This window comes from Natator depressus, chromosome 1 (genome assembly GCF_965152275.1).
Source record: "Natator depressus isolate rNatDep1 chromosome 1, rNatDep2.hap1, whole genome shotgun sequence".
NCBI classification, from domain to species: Eukaryota; Metazoa; Chordata; order Testudines; family Cheloniidae; genus Natator; species Natator depressus.
Genome location: NC_134234.1, coordinates 189678187 through 189698448, shown reverse-complemented (window position 1 = coordinate 189698448; position 20262 = coordinate 189678187). Strand labels below are relative to the sequence as shown.

The 20262-nt window shown below is 41.5% G+C and overlaps 1 protein-coding gene across 5 annotated transcripts in view; it reads left to right on the top strand.

The window, feature by feature from the left end:
* Window positions 1–19678: 19678 nt before the first annotated feature.
* Window positions 19679–20262, top strand: part of NECTIN3 (nectin cell adhesion molecule 3) — a 116341-nt gene continuing 115757 nt past the window's right edge. For all 5 annotated transcript variants that reach the window (XR_012641999.1, XM_074972700.1, XM_074972718.1 and 2 more), the window contains exon 1: window positions 19679–19846. Coding sequence is in view for 4 of the 5 variants with exons in the window: in XM_074972700.1 (XP_074828801.1) it covers window positions 19684–19846 (163 nt within the window). In the remaining variant the exon portion in view is untranslated. The remainder of the gene's footprint in view (window positions 19847–20262) is intronic.

Genomic DNA, 20262 nt, shown 5'->3' with positions numbered 1-20262 from the left:
CTTGAACTACAATTCTTACTTGCACACATACAGCCCTTAAATTGTACGGTAATCACTGTATTCCATTTTCCAAGTGTTTGGGGTTTTTTATTCTGGTACATGCTATTTTTATGTGAGCTGCCTACATTAGAACCACTGCTAAAATGCAGACATTCTGAGTACATTTTATCATTAAAATACCTCCCTTTCTTATTTCCACTTATTATTGTTCAGAAACTTGCAATTGTGTATAAAGCTGGTGCTTTTACCATTGTCATTTTAAAAGCCCATCTCTTAAATGAATAGCAATAAAATAAAAATTTCAGTAACATTTAGCTACAGTCCATGAGAAATAATGACCCAAATTACAAAAATGGCAGTATCTAAGCTGCCTCCAGTAACACAGTTCCTTTGGAGCATCACATTGAAACACTGATTTAGCTCTGACTCAGAGAAAGTGACACCTCCAGAGACATTAGCACTTAATCTGTCATCTAGGTAGGTTTTTTGTAGGTTTCCTATATGAGTAGTAACTTTGGATAGTAACTGGACTACACACTTTGGAGAGTTTTTAAGGTGCTATGAGAAGTTTTGCTGGTGACTCTATGTAGTCAGTATTTGATTAATTCCTTATCATCCCAGCAGGGGCTCTTTGCTGTTGAAAGGTGCCATTTTTCAGATGAACTTCTTCAGAGATTCCAACCAGTTGTGACCATAAAAGCTCCCATAGCACCTACTATAAGAGTAAGCCCCAGTGTTCTGGCCATATTCGAATTTGGGGAAATAATATTCTATTTCCCTAAACTTCCCCTTTTGCTTCAGGAATTTATTTTCTCCTTTCCCTTTTATAAACTCTTCACCATACCACCAATTCAGAATACCTCAGGTTCTGCTAGGGCTGGTTTCATCCTCATTATATTAAGACTATCCCATGTCCCACAAACTTAGGGGACTTTGAAAGGCCCTGAAATTACTTTTGAGGCCTATTAAATGTCGTCATGCTCCATCATAGCTTTCCTTTTCTTTTTTTAATAGAAAATTGTCATAGTGTGTCAAAAATGTCATGATGCTGCATTGTTCCATCTCATGGTAGAGCTCCTGGTTGGGTGGTGGTGAAGTTGGTCCCACCTGACAAACTCAGAAAGGTGATAACTGTACAGTAGCCACTGGAGTTAGTCAATACTGACCCTATCATGTGACAGGGATATTAACATTCTGTACCATTGTCAAGTGCCTGGGTTTATGCAATAAACTTCAGTGTCTTACCAGCACTCATATGTGTCACCTAGAATGAGATAACACCTAGAATGAGACCTGTAAAACGTATTGTAACTATTTGTCACTGTGAATAGTTCTCCTAGTCTTTAAGCTCTCCCCATGCAACCCGTGTGAATATGTAAATGCAATATGCACTTGGCTCAGGAATATTATGATTTTAGCTAACTTTGTGCAAAAATAGGAATTATGTTTGATGCTGCATCTGAACTGAGGAATTTGTCAAGACAATTCCAAGCACTAGGTGTATTTTTCTATATGTGGCCTTTAACAGGGTGGAAGGACATAATTTATGTTGACTCAAAAAGGCAGGTGAATCTAGTTAACTCTAACCAGAATATAAGAGGGGTTGGAGTATCACTTTCTGGGGAGAGGGAATTAAGGGTTGGGATAGATTGTTCCTGCATGGAGAAATTCTAGGGACAAGCCAAGCTCCATATGAAATGTAGGCCAAGGGGTGGTTGTTTATGTTAACAGTGAAAGGCAAACTCCAGGAAGGGTTGAGAGCGAGAGAGCGAGAATCAGACTTGTGTGTGTTTCAGTGATTGACACTCCTGGACTTCATAGTTAAGAAAATGAACAAGCTGCGCAGAGCGTGTCATTTCAAAATATCAATCTCCATCCAGGCATGTTTAAAATTAATGCTGGAGAGTTCTTCAACATGGAAAGAAGACTGATTATTACTAGAACCTACAAAACTTCCGCAGACTCAACCCTTAATATGTACTCCATGGAAAACTTGGCCCCAAAGACCTGCCTCGGTACTAATCGTATATATGCTCTAGGGAGGAACAAAATAAGAAGCCACTTGTAAGATAGTCAACATCAGTTAAGTGAAAACATTAAGCAAATTTAGAGCCTACAAAAATAGTGGAGTCACCGCAGTGCCTTTCGATTCCCCAGGTGATAGCAGGAGGCCTAACTCTAGAACAAGGTCCTGAGTCAGAGGGCCTTAATAGTGAAGAGCTTCAACAGAGAAGACAGATGGGCTCAGATGGGGAAGAGGGACTAATATTAACTTGTTCCCCTCCACGTCAGCTAGGACATGGGGGGAAGGACTTGCTTGCATGTTTGGTCACCCTTTGTTTAAATAACCTAGATCTCCCCACACACCCCTTCGCTATATACAAGTGAATTTATTGATAGCCATAAGTGGAAATGAGGCAGGGACACACCCACTGCTCACACCAAGCTGCCAGGGAGCATACGGTGTGATGCCAGCGTTGACAAGAGTGGGCATTCCAGGGGTGAGTGCCTACACTACTATAAATGGTCAGATATTGGATTTGCCTGATCTCTGAAAATTCATTCCATAGCCTGATCCCCTCACAAAGAATGCTTTTCCCCCAGCTCTCATGCAGTTTGTGATCTGCATTGTCCCCCAGGGAAGCAACTGTCTCAGCAGTTTACAGATTGAAACTGGATGTTTAATTTAGCTTGGGCTTGATCCATTAATTGCTTTGGAGATAAGAATCAAGGCCTTCAGCTGACATTGGAAACAAACTGGGAGCCAGTGGAAGAACAGGAGCATGGACTGGTTGTGTTCACAGTAGTCTAAACCGTGCTGGGGGCAGGCAGCCACATCTTCCATCACCTGGATTCGACACACTGTCTGCACATTCAGCTGCAGATACAGTGAATTACAGTAATCCAGTCCACAACTGACAAATCAATGGATCACGGCTCCCATGGCTTTTTATAATGTGGTTAGTGAATTTTACTCACATAAAACACCAAAACATCAAACATTCATACATCGGAAGGGGTGTAAGACCCCATAACAAATGTTTTAATATCATTGGTACCACCTGTAAATGGGAAAAAAAGGAACCTAGTGAACTGTCAGGTAAGATTCACATGCAAGGTACTCAAAAAAACTATTTCCAGTGGCAGGAGTGCGCGTTTTGAAATTACATTGTTTGTAAGTTATTACTGTTTAAAGAGATCTGCATTGCAAGTTTCAGTCTGGATCAATCACCCTAAAGTGGGGAGGCCTGCAGAAAGATGGAGCTTGCCATATGGTAAAGCAGCAAGAGAGACTCTGCCAGGAAATTGATTGGTACCCAATATACTTGAAGGGAAACTGCTACGGCAACCAAGGTGAACCAAGATGAGACTTTTCTAGGAGGACCAGACTGGACAAGACTTGCATGGAGAAAGGAACTGGACCTCTTTATAATCCCTCCGGCCTGAAGGCCCTCAGTCTAATTCTCCACTGGCACATTGCATGGGGGAACCAGCTTTGCCTCTGTCTCTTTCCAGCTCCAAAAGTTGGACTCCAGATGCATTTTTGCCCTCAGAAAACATAACAACTGCCTTTTAAAACTTCAAACTTGGCATGGACCGAGTCCTCAGCAAGGAAATTGAATATTAGATTGGGAAATGAAAAAACTACAAGAAATGAAGAAGTCATAAATGACTTAAAATGGCATGCTTCATCTCGGAGGCAATACGCACAAAATCACCATAAAAGAAGAGTCTGTGGTACATTGGAAAACAAGGCAGAAATTAGCAGACTAACATTGTTCTTATATTTGCCACAATCAGCAGGCACCTTGTACTTAGTTTTGGCCATGAAATGATGGCAGAATGGCTTAGTAAATATTTGTTTAGCTTTAAGGTATTAATTAGGACTAATCCCTGCAGGTTTCCTTCCACACAAATGTGAAAAAGTTGGTATGTAGAAACGCCAATTCATTATTGGGAACCCAAAGGGATAAAGAGTCATTTTTATTTTTGAAGGGGTTTACATGGACAATTCCAAAACAATTATACCTAACAGTAGTAATGTAAATATTACTTAATAGTCTTAATTACCAAAAGGTGACATTCACCTCAATGCAGAGGGCCAACACAGGGCATGAACACTAGTAAAATGTCACCTAAGTGAGAGTATTTTGCACTGGGAACTCCTGTGCTCTGCACAGTGGTAGATGGAATACTTAATGGTGGGTCAGTGTATCACTTTCACATTTACTCACAATCTAAACAGAAGACAGTGCTCCAAATTCCGCTCCCACTTACACTAGCACTATCTCACTATGTCTAACATTTTCTAAAAGGGCAGGTCAACAGGAGAATTCTGCCACAAAATTACAGACCCTTTCTGCCCACCTTATAAGATTTATAGGTTACACTCTCTGACTAGAGACAGTTTTAAAATGGGAGTTTTATTAAACTTAGAATCCAAACACAGACAAATGCCATTTGCACAAACCCCATTGTTGCTGCGTCCTTTCAGATGACATAAATTCTGTTGCCCCATCCACACTCCTCTATCCAGAGCTGTGACCTTTGACATCTTCAGCAGTACCCCCATTCTTTACAGGGACAGGAGATAGGTAAATATAACCTGGGCATTTACTTATGAGTGCTACATATCCCCCTCATAAGTGTAATATCCCAACATTTCTATTAACGAATTATAACATTCAGTCCATTCATCTGTCCACAAATTTCACAAGCTCATAACAGTTGTTTTCAGGTGCGTCTTTGTTTCTCTTTTCTTTCATAAGCTGTGCTAACAAAGGATGGAAATGTCTGCATTTCTCTTCAGTATATTGTATGCTCAGTGTCTGTGACAATTGTGGCAACTCAATGGCCAACAGAACAGTTTAAATTCCCAATTATATTAACATTTTATTAAATAATGGTTCCTATATGGTCATTCAAAGTCATTGGCAATATGGCAAGCTATTGAGAAACACAGCTTCTAAATAAACATAATAACAAATCATCTAGAGCTATAAAACACTTGATTTAGACCAAACTCTTAGCATAAGTCAATATCACTTAATTTACCAGATTATAACAGTCTTGAATAGAATGCACAATAAGATACAGAAAAAGGTATTTGGTATGACATTTACCAGACTGGAGGATAACCCCATGGTGCATTCACCAGTCCAAAAATTGGATTAAACACCGATAAGTAGGTGACCTTAAGGGCACGTCTACACTGGAATAAAAAACCCGTGGCACAGCCAATGGTGGCTCAGGTCAGTTGACTAGCTGTGAGGCTAAAAATGGCTATGTAGATGTTTGGGCGTGGTCTGAAGCCTGGATTCTGGGACCCTCCCACATTGTGGGGTCCCTTAGCCAGGGCTCCAGCATGAGCCTGAACATCTACACTGCAATTAAACAGACCCAGAGTTCAAGCCCCACGAGCCCAAGTCAGCTCACATGGGCCAGCAGCTGGTGTTTAATTGCAATGTAGACATATCCTCAATATTCATAAGTCAGTGTCTTTGGGGATCTCCTCTCTCTAGCTGGACAACTTTGAATGCCAGTGAATGATGATAATCTGCCCTCATGTGCTCTATTACATGCACTTGCGCAAAATTATGGTTTCAGGTTCTATGGCCTTATTTTGGCATTCATGTTTTTCAGTGGTTGGCACAAATAACACACCAATCCTATCAGCACTTACCAAGTTTACCAGATCAGTAACATTCATATTTTCCAGCCATACATAAAATGTTTCTTTCTCTGGATTCAGAGCGTCTCAGCCATGGACAGTATCCACTATCATTACATAATGTAGTTGATCTTCACTCTCAGCATCAGAATCACTAGAGCCTAAATTCTTGTCCTCATTTTGATCTCTTTGTACTATTTTTCCTTGTTCTCTATGTCTTCCTCTGTGGTGGTTTAGAGAGGGTGGTGTTATATCCAACAGTAAGGAGTCACAAGGAAAGGCGATGAAGAACTCTAATAGATCCTTTTCCATCTGCTTTGACTTCATAGACTGGTCTATCTCTCATTCTTTTAAGTAAGAAATGAATTTTATCTTCCCAATATGATCTTAATTTGCCTTGTCCTCTCCCTCTCTCTCTAAAAATAAAAAAAAATCATATTGGGGTGTGGAAAATTTCATTCTGATAGGTGAAAACATTAGGGAGTTATGAATGACTCAGAACTTTGATATAGAGAGGAAATACTTAGGCAGCATATTAGCTCTGATAGTTGTGACTAAACACTCCAATTATAATGGATGCATGCCCTAAAATGGAGCAGCAACAATAGACAGTAGGGCAGGTGAAGGCCTCATTTCTGTTAAGAGTTACACACATGCTTAACTTTACATACATGAGTAGTCCTGTTGTAGTCAATGAGACTATTCTGTGTATAAAGTTAAACACATGCATATGTCGTTGCAGGATCAGGGTATAAGATAAACGAAGTAACAGCTACTATATATGTGGATCACACAGAACGATGTCTAGGCTACAGTCATAACCCTATTTCATTTAGAAAGCAAGAAATATTCCTCTTGCAACGCTTAACTATAAAACCATAAATTACTGTCTCGCTTCTAACTCTGTGCCCTTAATTCTTAAAAGATACACTTATGTATTAATGGAGAAAGGCATATAAATATTTAAAGCTTTTCTATAAATTTCTGCATATCATAGATTGAATTAATGACCGTAGCATTTTTCCTTCTATAAAACAGTTGCACTGTACATTATTTATAATATTTTCCACTTATTTCACACATACAGTATTAGAAAGTAATGTCTTCTGTTTATTCACAGAACAGGCATAATGAAGATACTGACACTGCCACCTTCCTCATACAGCCCAGCTGTTATGTCTAAAGCAGGGGTTCTCAAACTTCGTTACACTGTGACCCTTGTCTGACAACAAAAATTACCACACAACCCCAGGAGGGGGGACCAAAGCCTGAGCCTGCCTGAGCCCCACTGCCCCGTGCACGGGGCCCAAAGCCAAAGACCAAGCCCCACCACCCCAGGCAGGGGGCCAAAGTCCAAGAGCTTAAGCCCCAGGCGGGGGGCCTGTAACTTGAGCCCTGCCACCCAGGGCGGAAGTCCTTGAGTTTCGGCTTTGACCCCGGTTAGTGGGGCTTGGGCTGCAGCCCCAGGCCCCAGCAAGTCTGATGCCAGCCCTGGAGACCCCATAAAACTGGGTTGCAACCCACTTTGGGTCCTGACCCACAGTTTGAGAACTCCTGGTCTAAATCCTTTCTGCAAGAACTATCTCTGGAGGTGAAAGGACAGTTGACTTGTCATGCCAATTCGTTCTCTTTCCTCTACTAAGACTACCAAGAGGAATATCAGTTCATGTTAATTTTAGTGGTGTTATGTCTGTCTGTCTAGAATTTTACATTAGAGAGAAAAAGTAAGAGATGTAATATGTTTTCTTGGACTGATTTTTACATTAGCTCCCATCACCATCATATCTCAGGCCCTTTTTAGTGATGGGGATTCATAAGCATGAGAAATTGGATTGAGACTACTGACACATTCATGCAGCTAACGAATGGCCATCAGATGGTAGTTACTTTGGATTATCCTCATTTTGTGACCTAATTATAGCTAAGGAATATAGGACTGGACCTTTGATATCAGTCTTAGCCGCTTACCCATGGAGAGTCTGAGCAAAATTGATTCAACTATTTTTGTGTTTATCCAAGTGTGAAACTATTCTATCTCTATGTGTTCCAGTGGAACTGTTTGTACTTCCACCATATGGCTGGTTTTCTAGTTCTCACTGAAGAAGGATAAACCATTTGGGTCAATTTTTGTGCTGACATTCATTTTGGAGGACCCTATTGAAGTGGATGGGAATTGCCAAATTGTTCATGAAGTCATGAAAGCAGGTCATCCCAAACTCATGTCAGTAAAACCTTTGTAAAACATTGGATCATCATGTGTTCTCCATGGATTTTACAAAAAAACAAAATGTCTTTTTGAAACATTTTAGGTAATTTAAAAATAATGGTATTGGGACTATTTTTTGTATCCCTACAGCTGCTGCCTTAGTTGCCATGTGTTTGACAGTAGACTCTCGGAGAGAAAAATATATAGTTCATAAATTTAAAACACCTCCAACATTGACCTAAAATAGGCTTTCAATACATAAACATTTTTAAAGTTCAATACCTTGGGCATCCAGGGATAGAAGCAATGATGTGCCTTCCATGGGCATATGAAATCTCTCTTCTTTCCAAATAAATAAATAAATAAATAAATAAAGGTCCTAGCTTTTATTCTCCTTTGTCCTGCATTGTGTATAGTTAAGGCTACAAGTCGGTCATGGAGGTCACAGATTCCGTGAATTTTTGTGACCTCTGCAACTTCAGGGTTTTGACTGTCCATCACTGGCAGCGGGGCTCTAGCTGTCAGCTCCCTTGGGCAGGAAGCATGGCTTTGGCTGTCAGCTCCCAGCTCCCTAGTCATGGGACTGGGGCTTCAGCCCCATGCTGGGGAGGCTTGGGCTTCTGTGAATTCTTTTTTATTGGCCGGTTTCAGAGTAACAGCAGTGTTAGTCTGTATTCGCAAAAAGAAAAGGAGGACTTGTGGCACCTTAGAGACTAACCAATTTATTTGAGCATGAGCTTTCGTGAGCTACAGCTCACTTCATCGGATGCATACTGTGGAAATTGCAGAAGACATTATATACACAGACACCATGAAACAATACCTCCTCCCACCCCACTCTCCTGCTGGTAATAGCTTATCTAAAGTGATCATCAAGTCGGGCCATTTCCAGCACAAATCCAGGTTTTCTCACCCTCCGCCCCCCCACAGACAAACTCACTCTCTTGCTGGTAATAGCCCATCAAAAGTGACCACTGTCTTCACAATGTGTATGATAATCAAGGTGGGCCATTTCCTGCAGAAATCCAGGTTCTCTCACCCCCTCACCCCCCTCCAAAAACCACACACACAAACTCACTCTCCTGCTGGTAATAGCCTATCCAAAGTGACCACTCTCCTTCAAACTCAAATAAATAGAGCCTGGGAGTGGCTAAGTCATTATGCAAGGTAGCCTATTTCCCCTTGTTTTTTCCTCCCCCCGACGTTCTGGTTAAACTTGGATTTATGCTGGAAGTGGCCCACCTTGATTGTCATGCACAGTGTGGGGAGAGTGGTCAGTTTGGATGAGCTATTGCCAGCAGGAGAGTGAGTTAACCTAGATTTGTGCTGGAAATGGCCCACCTTGATTATCATGCACATTGTAGGGGGAGTGGTCACTTTGGATGAGCTATTACCAGCAGGAGAGTGAGTTTGTGTGTGTATGGGGGTGGGGGAGTGAGAAAACCTGGATTTGTGCTGGAAATGGCCCACTTTGATTTTCATGCAGGTTGTAAGGTCATATTTTACTATCCATATACCTCATACCTAAAATAATATAAATGCAGCATATACCCTAATGCTCTCCACAGCATGGTACAGGGCAGCAGAGAATCAAGCCCCCTGTTTTTACCCTGCAGTGTCAAATGTTATTTGAACTTAAGAACTTAAAGCTGTCACTGATACAGGTCTGAATACTGCTATTCCTGCCTCTAATGGCTGAGTAAATTTTTGGGTGTGGGGAGATTCCAAATGCTGTGAGTAAAAAGGAGATGTTCTGATAATTTAACTTTTTATAATGGCAGCTTTTTGAGCTGCTCTAGGGCTTGGGGTATAGGAATAAGCTTTGGGGGAGATGGTCAAATGTGTATGATAAACATCATTTATTACATGACTTGGCAATTTATCCAGTGTCTATGTCACTGTTTTGTGTGTGTGTAATTTTTATTTAGGGTGACTATATGTGGGGAAAGAGAGATACAGTAATATTTGGGACTATATGATCCATAAATAAAATGTTATGCATATTTATATAAAAGAAAGGATTCATTTCTGGGGTTTTTTTCAACACAACTATTTTTCTCAGTTGTGCTTGTTATTTCACCCATTATACTCAGAACAACCACAGAGGATAAATAAATAAACACAGGCCATCTTTTTTTCACGTACAAAGTGTGAATTATTGTGTTTCATTGTTTTTCTTTCACAGAAACCCCACCGGTGTGGATGAGTTGTAAGTTCTTTTTCAGAAAAAAAAATCTCTCTCTCTCTCTCTCACTGCAGAGCAGACTTTAACAGGGCACTTTAGAGTACAAAAGTGAAATGAATGAGGAAAAATGTTAAGATTGGCATAGAACCGTCTAAAGTCAGGAGATTCAGATTTAAGGCTTATTATGCTTTCCTGAATCCACAGTGTAAAATAAGAGATACCATATGCTTAGGAGTAAGGATGGGGTGGATATACTGAAACAGAATTACAGAGACTAAAATAAAAACAACTACTGCTATGTTGATCCCAGGTGACATGCTGTTGAGTTTGGTGGAATAGAAATGAACAGACAAAAAATACCTTAATGAAATATGCAATCAGCCCTTGGAATTTGCTGCTGAAGGACATTTCTGAGGCACTACTAGTAACCTGTGAAACATTCATGTTGTTTAATAGTATTTTAGCTTATTGTTCTTTTTGAGCAAGGTACATAACTTCAAGCAGGGGAGTGCTCCCATTGATTTCAGTGAGATTTCCCCATTCTTAAAGTTACACCTGTGCTTAAATTCCTTGCCAAATTGGGGCCTCTATCCTTGTTGCAGTCACGGGAGGGTAACATGGTATTACAAGCAAGTCTGATGTTCCACGAGCAGAGGAAAGCAGTCCACACATACAAGGTGTGTTTTAGTGCAAGTATGTATGTAGACACTCTGATTTCAGTGGTTTATCTTTGATTAGTTTGATCTGTTTTTAATGAATTAGCAATCCATTTTTAATGGATTATGGTCAATTGAAATACCCTAGTCTTAGTCCTTGTCTACACACGGTTTTTGTACTGGTATGACTATTTTGTTTGGAGTCTGATTTCTTACTGAAATAGTTATATGGGTACAGCCCTTAATGTGGACACTTTTTATTGCTATAAAAGTACCTTGCACTCATACAGCATATTCTCCTTCCCTTACAGGAATAATCTATACTGGTATAAGCATCTTGGTACCAGCATAACTGCATTCACACTAGGAAGGTTGCATCAGTTCATCTATACCAGTATAGTTAAAGTGATACAAGTGTAGACAAGCCCTTAAACTTCAAGACTAATTTCTACACACAAATTTGCACCAGTTTAATTTACTTGGTTTAAAAACACACTTTGTTTTTAAACGATGCAAGTTTGTGCACAGACAAGTCTTTAGAGAATTTATAAACTGCCTAATGAAAACTTCTATTAAAAATCTCTATAAAAAAGAAATACTGCCTGTGTAGTGACCAGTTTTTACATTTTAACAACTTTCCTTTACTTTTAAAAATGTTTTCAGAATATCAGAAGCAAATAGACCACATTATAGGCTACTCATTTGTCATATTTAAAATGGAAGGGAAAAATTCTGACCGCATATACATATGCGTGAGTGCAAAAATAAACATTTAATAAACTTCCAACATTTCTTTTTTTGCACTCATGCACTCTTAAAATAATCAAACTGAAAAATTAAAAATTTGCTAGAAAGTTAATTCCCAGGATGAAACTTTGACTTTGCTCCAGCCTAGGGCTAATTTTTATAGTTCAAAAATTTAATAATAGAAACTCCAATTTATTCCGATCTATAACTGGAGAAATGTACAATTATAATAAAGCTACATTTTTTTTCTTACTGAACTGTGATTTTTTTTTACTGAACTGTGAGCATGCTTTGGTGTTATACACTGTTTTGAAGTCACAGAAGTTAATATGGCCTTCAAGTACAAAACATGGATGAGCGCAGAAGGTATATAGTATGTTGGTGTATTCACCTAGTGACCCGACTTTGATGATGTGTCTTTTACACATTATAGTTTCAAGCCACATTCCTAGGATACATGCAGGCACAATTTTTATGTCAGTCTACTCCACTCCATCATACTGTGGAATCCCTGCTGTACCTAACAAGCAATGGACCATTAGACAGAGGGAAAGCAGAGGAGAGCAAAATAATAAGACGGTACAGGGGCCAAGGGTCAAAATCTAGCCAAAATTTTCTCATTTCTAAAAATGGAAAATAAACACTTTGATAATTAAAAGACTGAAAGGGAAATAGCTGTGAAAATAAAGCGAGGAAGTGTAAACAAAGGACAAATAGAATTAAGGCAAGCTGCACAGAAAGATACTGAGCCTGATTCTGCTCTCACAAAGGCAAAAAGCAGGAGTAACTTCACAGAAACCAATAGTTACTCTGATGTATAAGGTCCCAATCCTGCTCCCATTGACATTAAATCCAAAATTCCCTTTCCTCTTAATGGTTCAGAAACAGGCCGTTTCTAAGAGGGGAATCAGATTAGTAAAGAGACTTGGAAGATTATTCTGAAATGTATATACATGTTATAAAATTGTAATCTCATTTGGATCACTTTTTCTTTGTGGCCCAGTATGTGAACTTTTTGATCCCCTGAAGAGCAGGTTTAATACTGTTTTCCTTTTGTCATTGAACATTTATTGAAGCAGCAAGCATACTGTTATGAATTTCACGACTATCATAATGATCCTGATCCTGAGACATCCTGGCCTCCAGCCATTTTGTGCTGCTTAAAGATGAAAAAAACCCCTAAACCTTGAAGATACCACCCCACTGGGTCTCTCTTCCATAACGAATCCATCTTCAGTTGTTACAGTGATGCCATAGAGATTCCTACACTGCCCCCTCCCTGCAGCTCGTGCAGAGGGCATTGGCTAGGTAAAAATCTGTGGTGTAGGGATGCCCCAGCAATCCCCAACTGCTAGAACTGCACCTTAGGGTTGTTGGCAGCTGGTACTAGTTAAGAACCACCAGCTGCAAAGTGGAGTGCAAAATGTGCCTTTGAACCATTCCTCAGTTGCAACCAAGTACTTCTCAGCCACAGCTGAGGATCTGGCAAATTGTTTTTTTATTATTAATTATTATTATTATTGTACAACTGCACTTATATGTTTTTGAAGCATGTAAGTGAACAAAATAAATTGTACTGTCTTTCTCTTTTTTTTTCTTTTAGTTCTTAAGTATTGATAGCTTGTACCTGAAATATGAGTATTTTAAAGACAAAATATTTACCTTATATGATTTTATATGTATTGTTTTCTTTGTAAGACATGAGCTTAATCAATATTTATTTATTGATGTAACAATGTCACAATTATAAATAAATGGTTAAAGAAAGAGAAGGAGAGAGGCTATGGTAAAGGGAAGCAAAGCAGAAAGAAGACTGGGGAAGTATTATATGATTTGTAATCATTCTTTCAAGAAGAATCCTCACTGTTTGTGTTCCCTTTCTCCGTGTGATAAAGGGCAATCAGAAAGATCTAATTGGAAACTGTTCCATTTCCCTGCTTTTTATTTTTGTTTGTTAGACATGTGAAAGAAATTTAATTATTTGGCTGTGATTCTTAAAACTATTTGGCTGAAACTATGGGAATCTCTGTCTTTTGAGGGTGTAGATCATATGTACTTCTGACTATGGCTATGAAATGTACTGTTAGGGTTATTGTCGTCACTATCTACATTACATTATACAAAGGTAACTTTGAGGAATCTACTGGGACAAAGAAAAGATATTGCATAAACTATGACAAGTAGGCCATTATGTGTGCCAGGGAACCATAGTTTTCTAATTGTATTCTAGTTATTGTAAAAAGTAGTGAATGGGCCTTCAGATTTCTCCTTAAAGGGACAGTCTTTCATTGAAATAACAATAAAACGGGTCATCTTCACCATGATAACACCATCAAATTAGGCCTGAATAAAGACTGGGAGTGGCTGGGTCACTACAAAAATAATTTTCCCTCTGTTGATACTCACACCTTCTTGTCCACTGCTGGGAATGGACCACATCCACTTTGATTGATTGAATTGGTCTCGTTAGCACTACAAAAAGTAATTTTCCCTCTGTTGATATTCACCCCTTCTTGTCAACTGTTGGGAATGGGCCACATCCACCCTAACTGAATTGGCCTCTTTCGCATTGACCCCCCACTTGGTAAGGCAACTGCCATTTTTTCATGTGCTGTATTGTTATACCTGCGTACTGTATTTTCCACTCCATGCATTTGATGAAGTGGGTTATATCCCACAAAAGCTTATGCCGAAATAAATTTGTTAGTCTCTAAGGTGCCACCAGGACTCCTCATTGTTTTTATGTGGAAAGAGGCATTCTTTTTTGTCTGTTTGTTTAAAGATCATCATTGTGGTGATGCACGAACTTTGCCAGGCTGCTACTGTCACATCCATTAGAGTGGGAGCTAGAGTTTTCAAAAAAGCACATTGTGCTGTCACAAATCTATTTACAAATTCCCCTTGAAGTGAATAGCCCTTCATTCCAACTGGAATTTGTGCTGTCACATCAATGTTATGCATATAAGCTAATTTCACACTGCTTCAGAACTTTGTTTTCAAATGACTAAAAGGGTTAAAGTCTAAGGACAAAACACCTGCCAGTAACCCCCAATCCTAATTAAGCTAGTTTCTTTTTTGAGGGGAGTAGAGGGTGGGAAATGGAGAGGGGGCTGGAGGGGGAACACGACAATTAGAAATTGTAAAAATAAATACTGGAAATTGTTTTGAAATAAAGTACAGTATTCTGAATGTTTAGAGCTCAAAGATTGTTTTAAACTGGACAACCTCCAACTTTTAAAAAATATATATATTTAACGATATGCCAAGACCAACAGATGTATATGGATTGAGCCAGTAGGCCTTACAGATGTCAACTACTACACTGTGTAAAAGGAATTATTCTGAATAATTCACCTTTAGTGATGTTCTAAAAATCTAAGGACTAAATTAAGTCCTGTGGCATTTGATTACAACAGGGATGAATTTGGCACTAGAAGATGTTACCTACTGGCTAGCTCCATTTCTATTGAAATATGACAAAATTTCCTTGGCCAGTATGGACATACTCACTTGTTTTTGTGAAGGGCCTTGAGAGGCACAATAGGCATAAAATTTTATTTTAATAAGACTTAACCTATTTTGTTATTTTGGAATGTAAAAAAATGAAAATTATATGCAGTTTGCAATTTGATAGCAGTTGTCACAAATGGCATACTAAATATTAAAGAATACTTTCTTAATTACACTACTGCCTCATTACACCTTTCTAGCAGAGTAAGAGGGCCTTAAAGTGGGTGTAAGTGTAATTACTAAATGTAACTTTAAGGTCCCTTTTACACTGACCAAGGAAAGTGTAAAGGAGCCTTAGCACCCCAGGAAACTGAGTAATTATACCAGAATGGAGAATAACATTATAAAATTATACAAGAACAATAAACTATACCACGGGCCGTGCCGGTGGTGGCCCACTGGGGGTCCTAAGCAGGAATATTATGCCCCTCCCACAACACATACTAATAAGAGGGGGCCCCCTTGAGCAGCGTGGGGGCCTAAGCCAGTGGTTCTCAACCGGGGTACGTGTACACCTCGGGTACTCAGGGGTCTTCCAGGGGGTACATCAACTCATCTAGCTATTTGCCTAGTTTTACAACAGGCTACATAAAAAGCACTAGCGAAGTCAGCACAAACTAAAATTGCATAGAGAATTATTTGTTTATACTGCTCTGTATATAATATACTGAAAGGTAAGTACAATATTTATATTCAAATTGATTTATTTTATAATTATATGATAAAAACGAGAAAGTAAGCAATTTTTCAGTAATAGTATGCTGTGACACTTTTGTATTTTTATGTCTGATTTTGTAAGTTTTTAAGTGACGTGAAACATGGGGATACACAAGACAAATGAGACTCTTGAAAAGGGTACAGTAGACTGGAAAGGTTGAGAGCCACTGCCCTAAGCAATTGCTTAGTCTGCTTATGCCTAGTGCCAGCTCTGAACACACGGAGTTACACAGGCAAAGCTGTAGCAGTACAATCATTCTGCTATAGCCATTCCAGTCAATTTCCTTGTGTAGAAGAGCCCTTAGTGTAAATAAGAATCAGACAATGTGTGCCTAATTCACAGCTGGCATTACTCCAATTTTACTGCAGTAATGGATTACACATATTTCAATGCAATTACAGTGTCATAAAACTGGAGTAACACAGTGAAGAATCAGGCCCTAAAGTTTAGAATAGAGCTAGGCTAACACTGATATTCTTTTTTAAATTCATTTTATTTTTAATGAAATAGGCTGCAATTTTATTTGCACATGTTCCCCACTGTACCTGAGCTCTCTTGAGTCTTATCCACTCAGCTTTGTTGTAAATTAAAACAGCATGGGCACCGCTTTACATCCCCTGAGGATATGTCCTAGAGAAGTAAAATGATGAAATTTTTTAAAGTTTAACAATGATCCCCATCAGTTATGCTAATTTACACATAAAAATGTTATTGAATGCAGAATGTCCATTGTTGCTAATAATTTGCCTCTAGCGACTCTTTGCCTGATCTTTGTTTTGTTTTTCAGTTACAAATTAGTGAGGCCTGTTAATTAGTGAACATTCAATGGAGCTGAAGACTGGATGAACACAGTTTTCTGAGTGTGTGATAAACTTAACCCATGAGTAGGTTTTAGAGAAACATGATGGTTCAGCTCCATCACTAACTAATGTTACTCAGTCTTGTACATGATGTAGAGCCTGTATCTAACCTCTACTAGAAAATCAAATGATAGAAATGTTTCCACCAGAATTCTCAACAGCATAGGTGCTTATACGTTTATGAAAGCCTTGTTGTATTTTCCATGAAGACTTTCAGTGGCAATCCACCAGAAACAGATGAAGAAAACAAATGCAGACCTCATCGAAACTGGACTCTCAACCTGTATACCATAAACGTCAGTATTTTTATCTGAATCAGACACCACACCTATTTCCCTGTATACAGAAATTACATTCAAATCAATGGGACAAATTCTGTACCAAGGCACAGAAGGTACAGCCTTTGCACTGCCACCTTTGTACTGCCTGGGTTCTAGGTTGAGTGGTGTCTGCTCTAATGTATAGCAGCCTTAGTCAGACAGCTTATGAGCTGTGCCGCAGCCAAGAATCTCACCAGCACTTAATGCTACAGATACTCTGCCTTCTGCTCCTGACACCCTCCTTGTTGCCCCATGCCCCAACATGTATTCTACTTTGGGGGCTATGAGGGGTTGAGGAGGTTGCATAGGAAAATGTTAGGTGGTCTTAACCAACTTCTGTGCAGAGGGAGTTCTGCCCCAGTGGTTGCGCCCCCTTTATGGCCCCTATGCACTGCCAGAATCAGCCCCCAGGAGTTCTGTGTGTATTGCTTTCAGGCTTAAGGCAAAGACCATGGTTTTTCTCCATTTGTGCCTGTTCCTAGGTTTTTTTTTTTTTTTTTTGGTGCACACATATATGGGATAGAAGCACTACAAATGTGTTAATAAATATAGTGAAACGTATATCTGATAATCAAATAATACATAATATATAAAATTCAACAATGGTTGGAAAAGTTATATGGTTTAAGACTAAAGGGGAAATTGTGATTAGCTTGTAGTTAGTAAAAATAACTAACTGAATAAGAAGTTGTGAAAAATTGACAGGATATATAAAATGATACTTTCATTGGACTAATAATTAATAATGCATATTATTCTGACACCAAAAATACAGATTCCTGAAGAAGGGACCCTAATGATCTGAATGTTTCTACATTATAAAGTTTATTTAGCTTTGTGAACTTTTATTTATTACAAGGCATAATAAAAACATATGGTGGTCCTCTAATGATTAAATCATCAATCATTAGGTTCATCCTTAAACTTTTCTGTACCTCATATGTAAAGACTACATAATAATTCTCTGTTGTCAGTACTTTTTCTCAAAGGGTCCAAATATAAGAGGTGATGAGCCCTTTCATTTCCACCGAAGTCAACAGGTTACTACTAGCAACCAGCAGGAATTACTCAAAATCTTGCAGGATCAGGCCCATGAAAGCAAATAATAGCGCCAAAATTTTAAAAGTAGCTATAGCATCCATTTGAGGAACATAAGAGTTGTTCGTATTTCACAGTTTATAAATATCATTCTTCATCTTTAAGCCACAGGCATCTCCTCAAAGACATTACTTGTTAAGAGAGCTAGATGGCAAAGGGGACTGGAAACATGATACAATGCCTTTCACTGATGCCAGTTCTAATTTGTTTCCCCAGAGCAGCAATGAATGAAACTTGTTATCATATGATGTCTTTGATGGACTGTGTGAAATGAGTTTAGTCTCAGACCACTTTGTGGAGGACAGGTGCATCACAAAACAACCCTTACAGCTGGTACAGATTTGTACCCTGGTTGGTATTCTCAGCAGAGATGCCAAGTGAAGAATGGAGAAGGGAAATAAATTATCCTCTCACCTCTAGAAGTGTTGCCCTCAATAAAAGTTTAGACACATTGATGGAGAAGTGTATGGAAGTTTGCACTGCTGCTGCCCATTGTGTATCTTTTGTGACATATAGAACGTAAAGCTGTCAAGACCAGACTGGCATAATCAAAAGACAATAATGTACCACAAAAATAAGTATTTGTTGATCCAGTAAGCAGCTATCACCTAACTTTGTCATACGGACTACATCCTTTTTTCCTGTCTCTCTCTCTTTTTTCCAAAATAACTGAAAACACTGTAAATCCACAGCATTTTTATGCCAGCTTCTAGAAGCATTTCCAAAGAGAAAACACATTTCTTAGCAGGAGGGGTCACTTGCTGCACGGTTGGGCTGCTGCGCTCAGGTGGATTACTTGGAGCCATGTCAGGACTTGGTCATGAGGGAGCCCTGTGGTCCCACAGCTGATCCGTGGAAGAAGCTCTGCACAGTACACTTTTTTCCGTGTCTTGCTGCGTTTCTGGGTGTGCCTGTGTGTCTCTCAGCTCCTCACCTAGGGAATCCCCGCACAGGGGAGACACAGGCTGTCCCCCCGCTCAAGAGTCCTCCTGAGTGAAGGCTGGGGGGGCTTTCACAATGGGTGGCTAAAGCCGCCCTCCCGCCCCCTAACCTGAGGGGCTCGCCACGCCGCCGGATAACTTGGGGGGAAGTGAGGCGGAAAGGTCGGAAGAAGGAGGGGGCGGCCCGGGGGAAGGGTGACCGGGGGGAGAGAGAAGGCAGAAGAGGCGGAGAAGGAAAGCCGAGCCGGGAGGAGAGGAAGAGGGACAGCGGGGAAAGGACGGAGGCAGGGTAGGAAGGAATCGCAGGGAGGGACGGAGGGACCGCTCCAGTCAGCGGGCGAGTGAGTAGCACTGATTTCCCCCAACCCTCCTCCGGCGGCGGAAAGTGGGGAGGGGGAGGAGAGGGGAGGGGCGGGATGGGACATACCAATAAGCCCCCGGGGGGGGGAGGACACCGTGACACCCCCCAGCTCCCGGGGAGAGTCCTTTGGCCGGCGGGGGCTGCGCCGCCCCTGGTGTAGGCGGGCGCATTGGAGAGACTGGGGGGGGGGAGCGAGACGGTTTGCCCCGGGGAGAAGGAGGAGGTGGGAGCGAGCGGCTCCCTCCCCCCCCCCAGCGGGGTGGTGCGGCCCGTTCCGAGGAGGGCGCTGCGCCTCCCCGCTCAGTGACACACAGACCCGGCGCGGGGAGGCGGCGGCGGCGGTGGCTGGTCGGGGCAGCGGGGCGGGCTGGGCTGGGATCGTAGCGGCGGCTGGGAGCCGAGTCCGGAGCATGGCGGGGACCCTGGCGGCCGCTCCCCCGCCGGCTCCTCCCGCCAGCGGGGAACTTCCCGCTACCGCCACCGCGGACGCTGCCTCCTCCCCTCCCCGGCGGCCCCCGGCGCTGCCCGGCCCGGGGCTGCTGGGGCTGGGGCTGGGGCTGCTCCTCTGCTGCGGTGAGTGAAACTTTTCCTCGGGCGGGGCCGGGCTGCGGGCGGGGGCGGGGCCGGGGCAGTTGCCGGAGTTCGGCGAAAGTTTTTGCGGCCGCGGGGTGGGGCGCGGGGCGAGCCGGGGGGGGGGGGGGACGGACCCCAGAGGGAGCAGGGCGGCTGCGGGTGAATCCGGGGGGGGTGGCTCCCGGCGGGTGTGTGTGTGTGTGTGTGTGTGTGTGTGTGACGGGAGGATCCCGGCTGGCGAGAGCCCCCCGTGTGCGCAGGAGAGTGGGGGGTGCCCGGCCCGCTGCTCCCGCTCCTGGGGTCGCCGCGGCCGGGGCGCGGTTGCTGGGCGCGGGGTGTGTTTAGATTCCACTTGTCGCGGCGGCGGGACCGTTACTGCGGGCGGGGCGCAGCCGGGGTGTCTCCCTGGGGCCGGA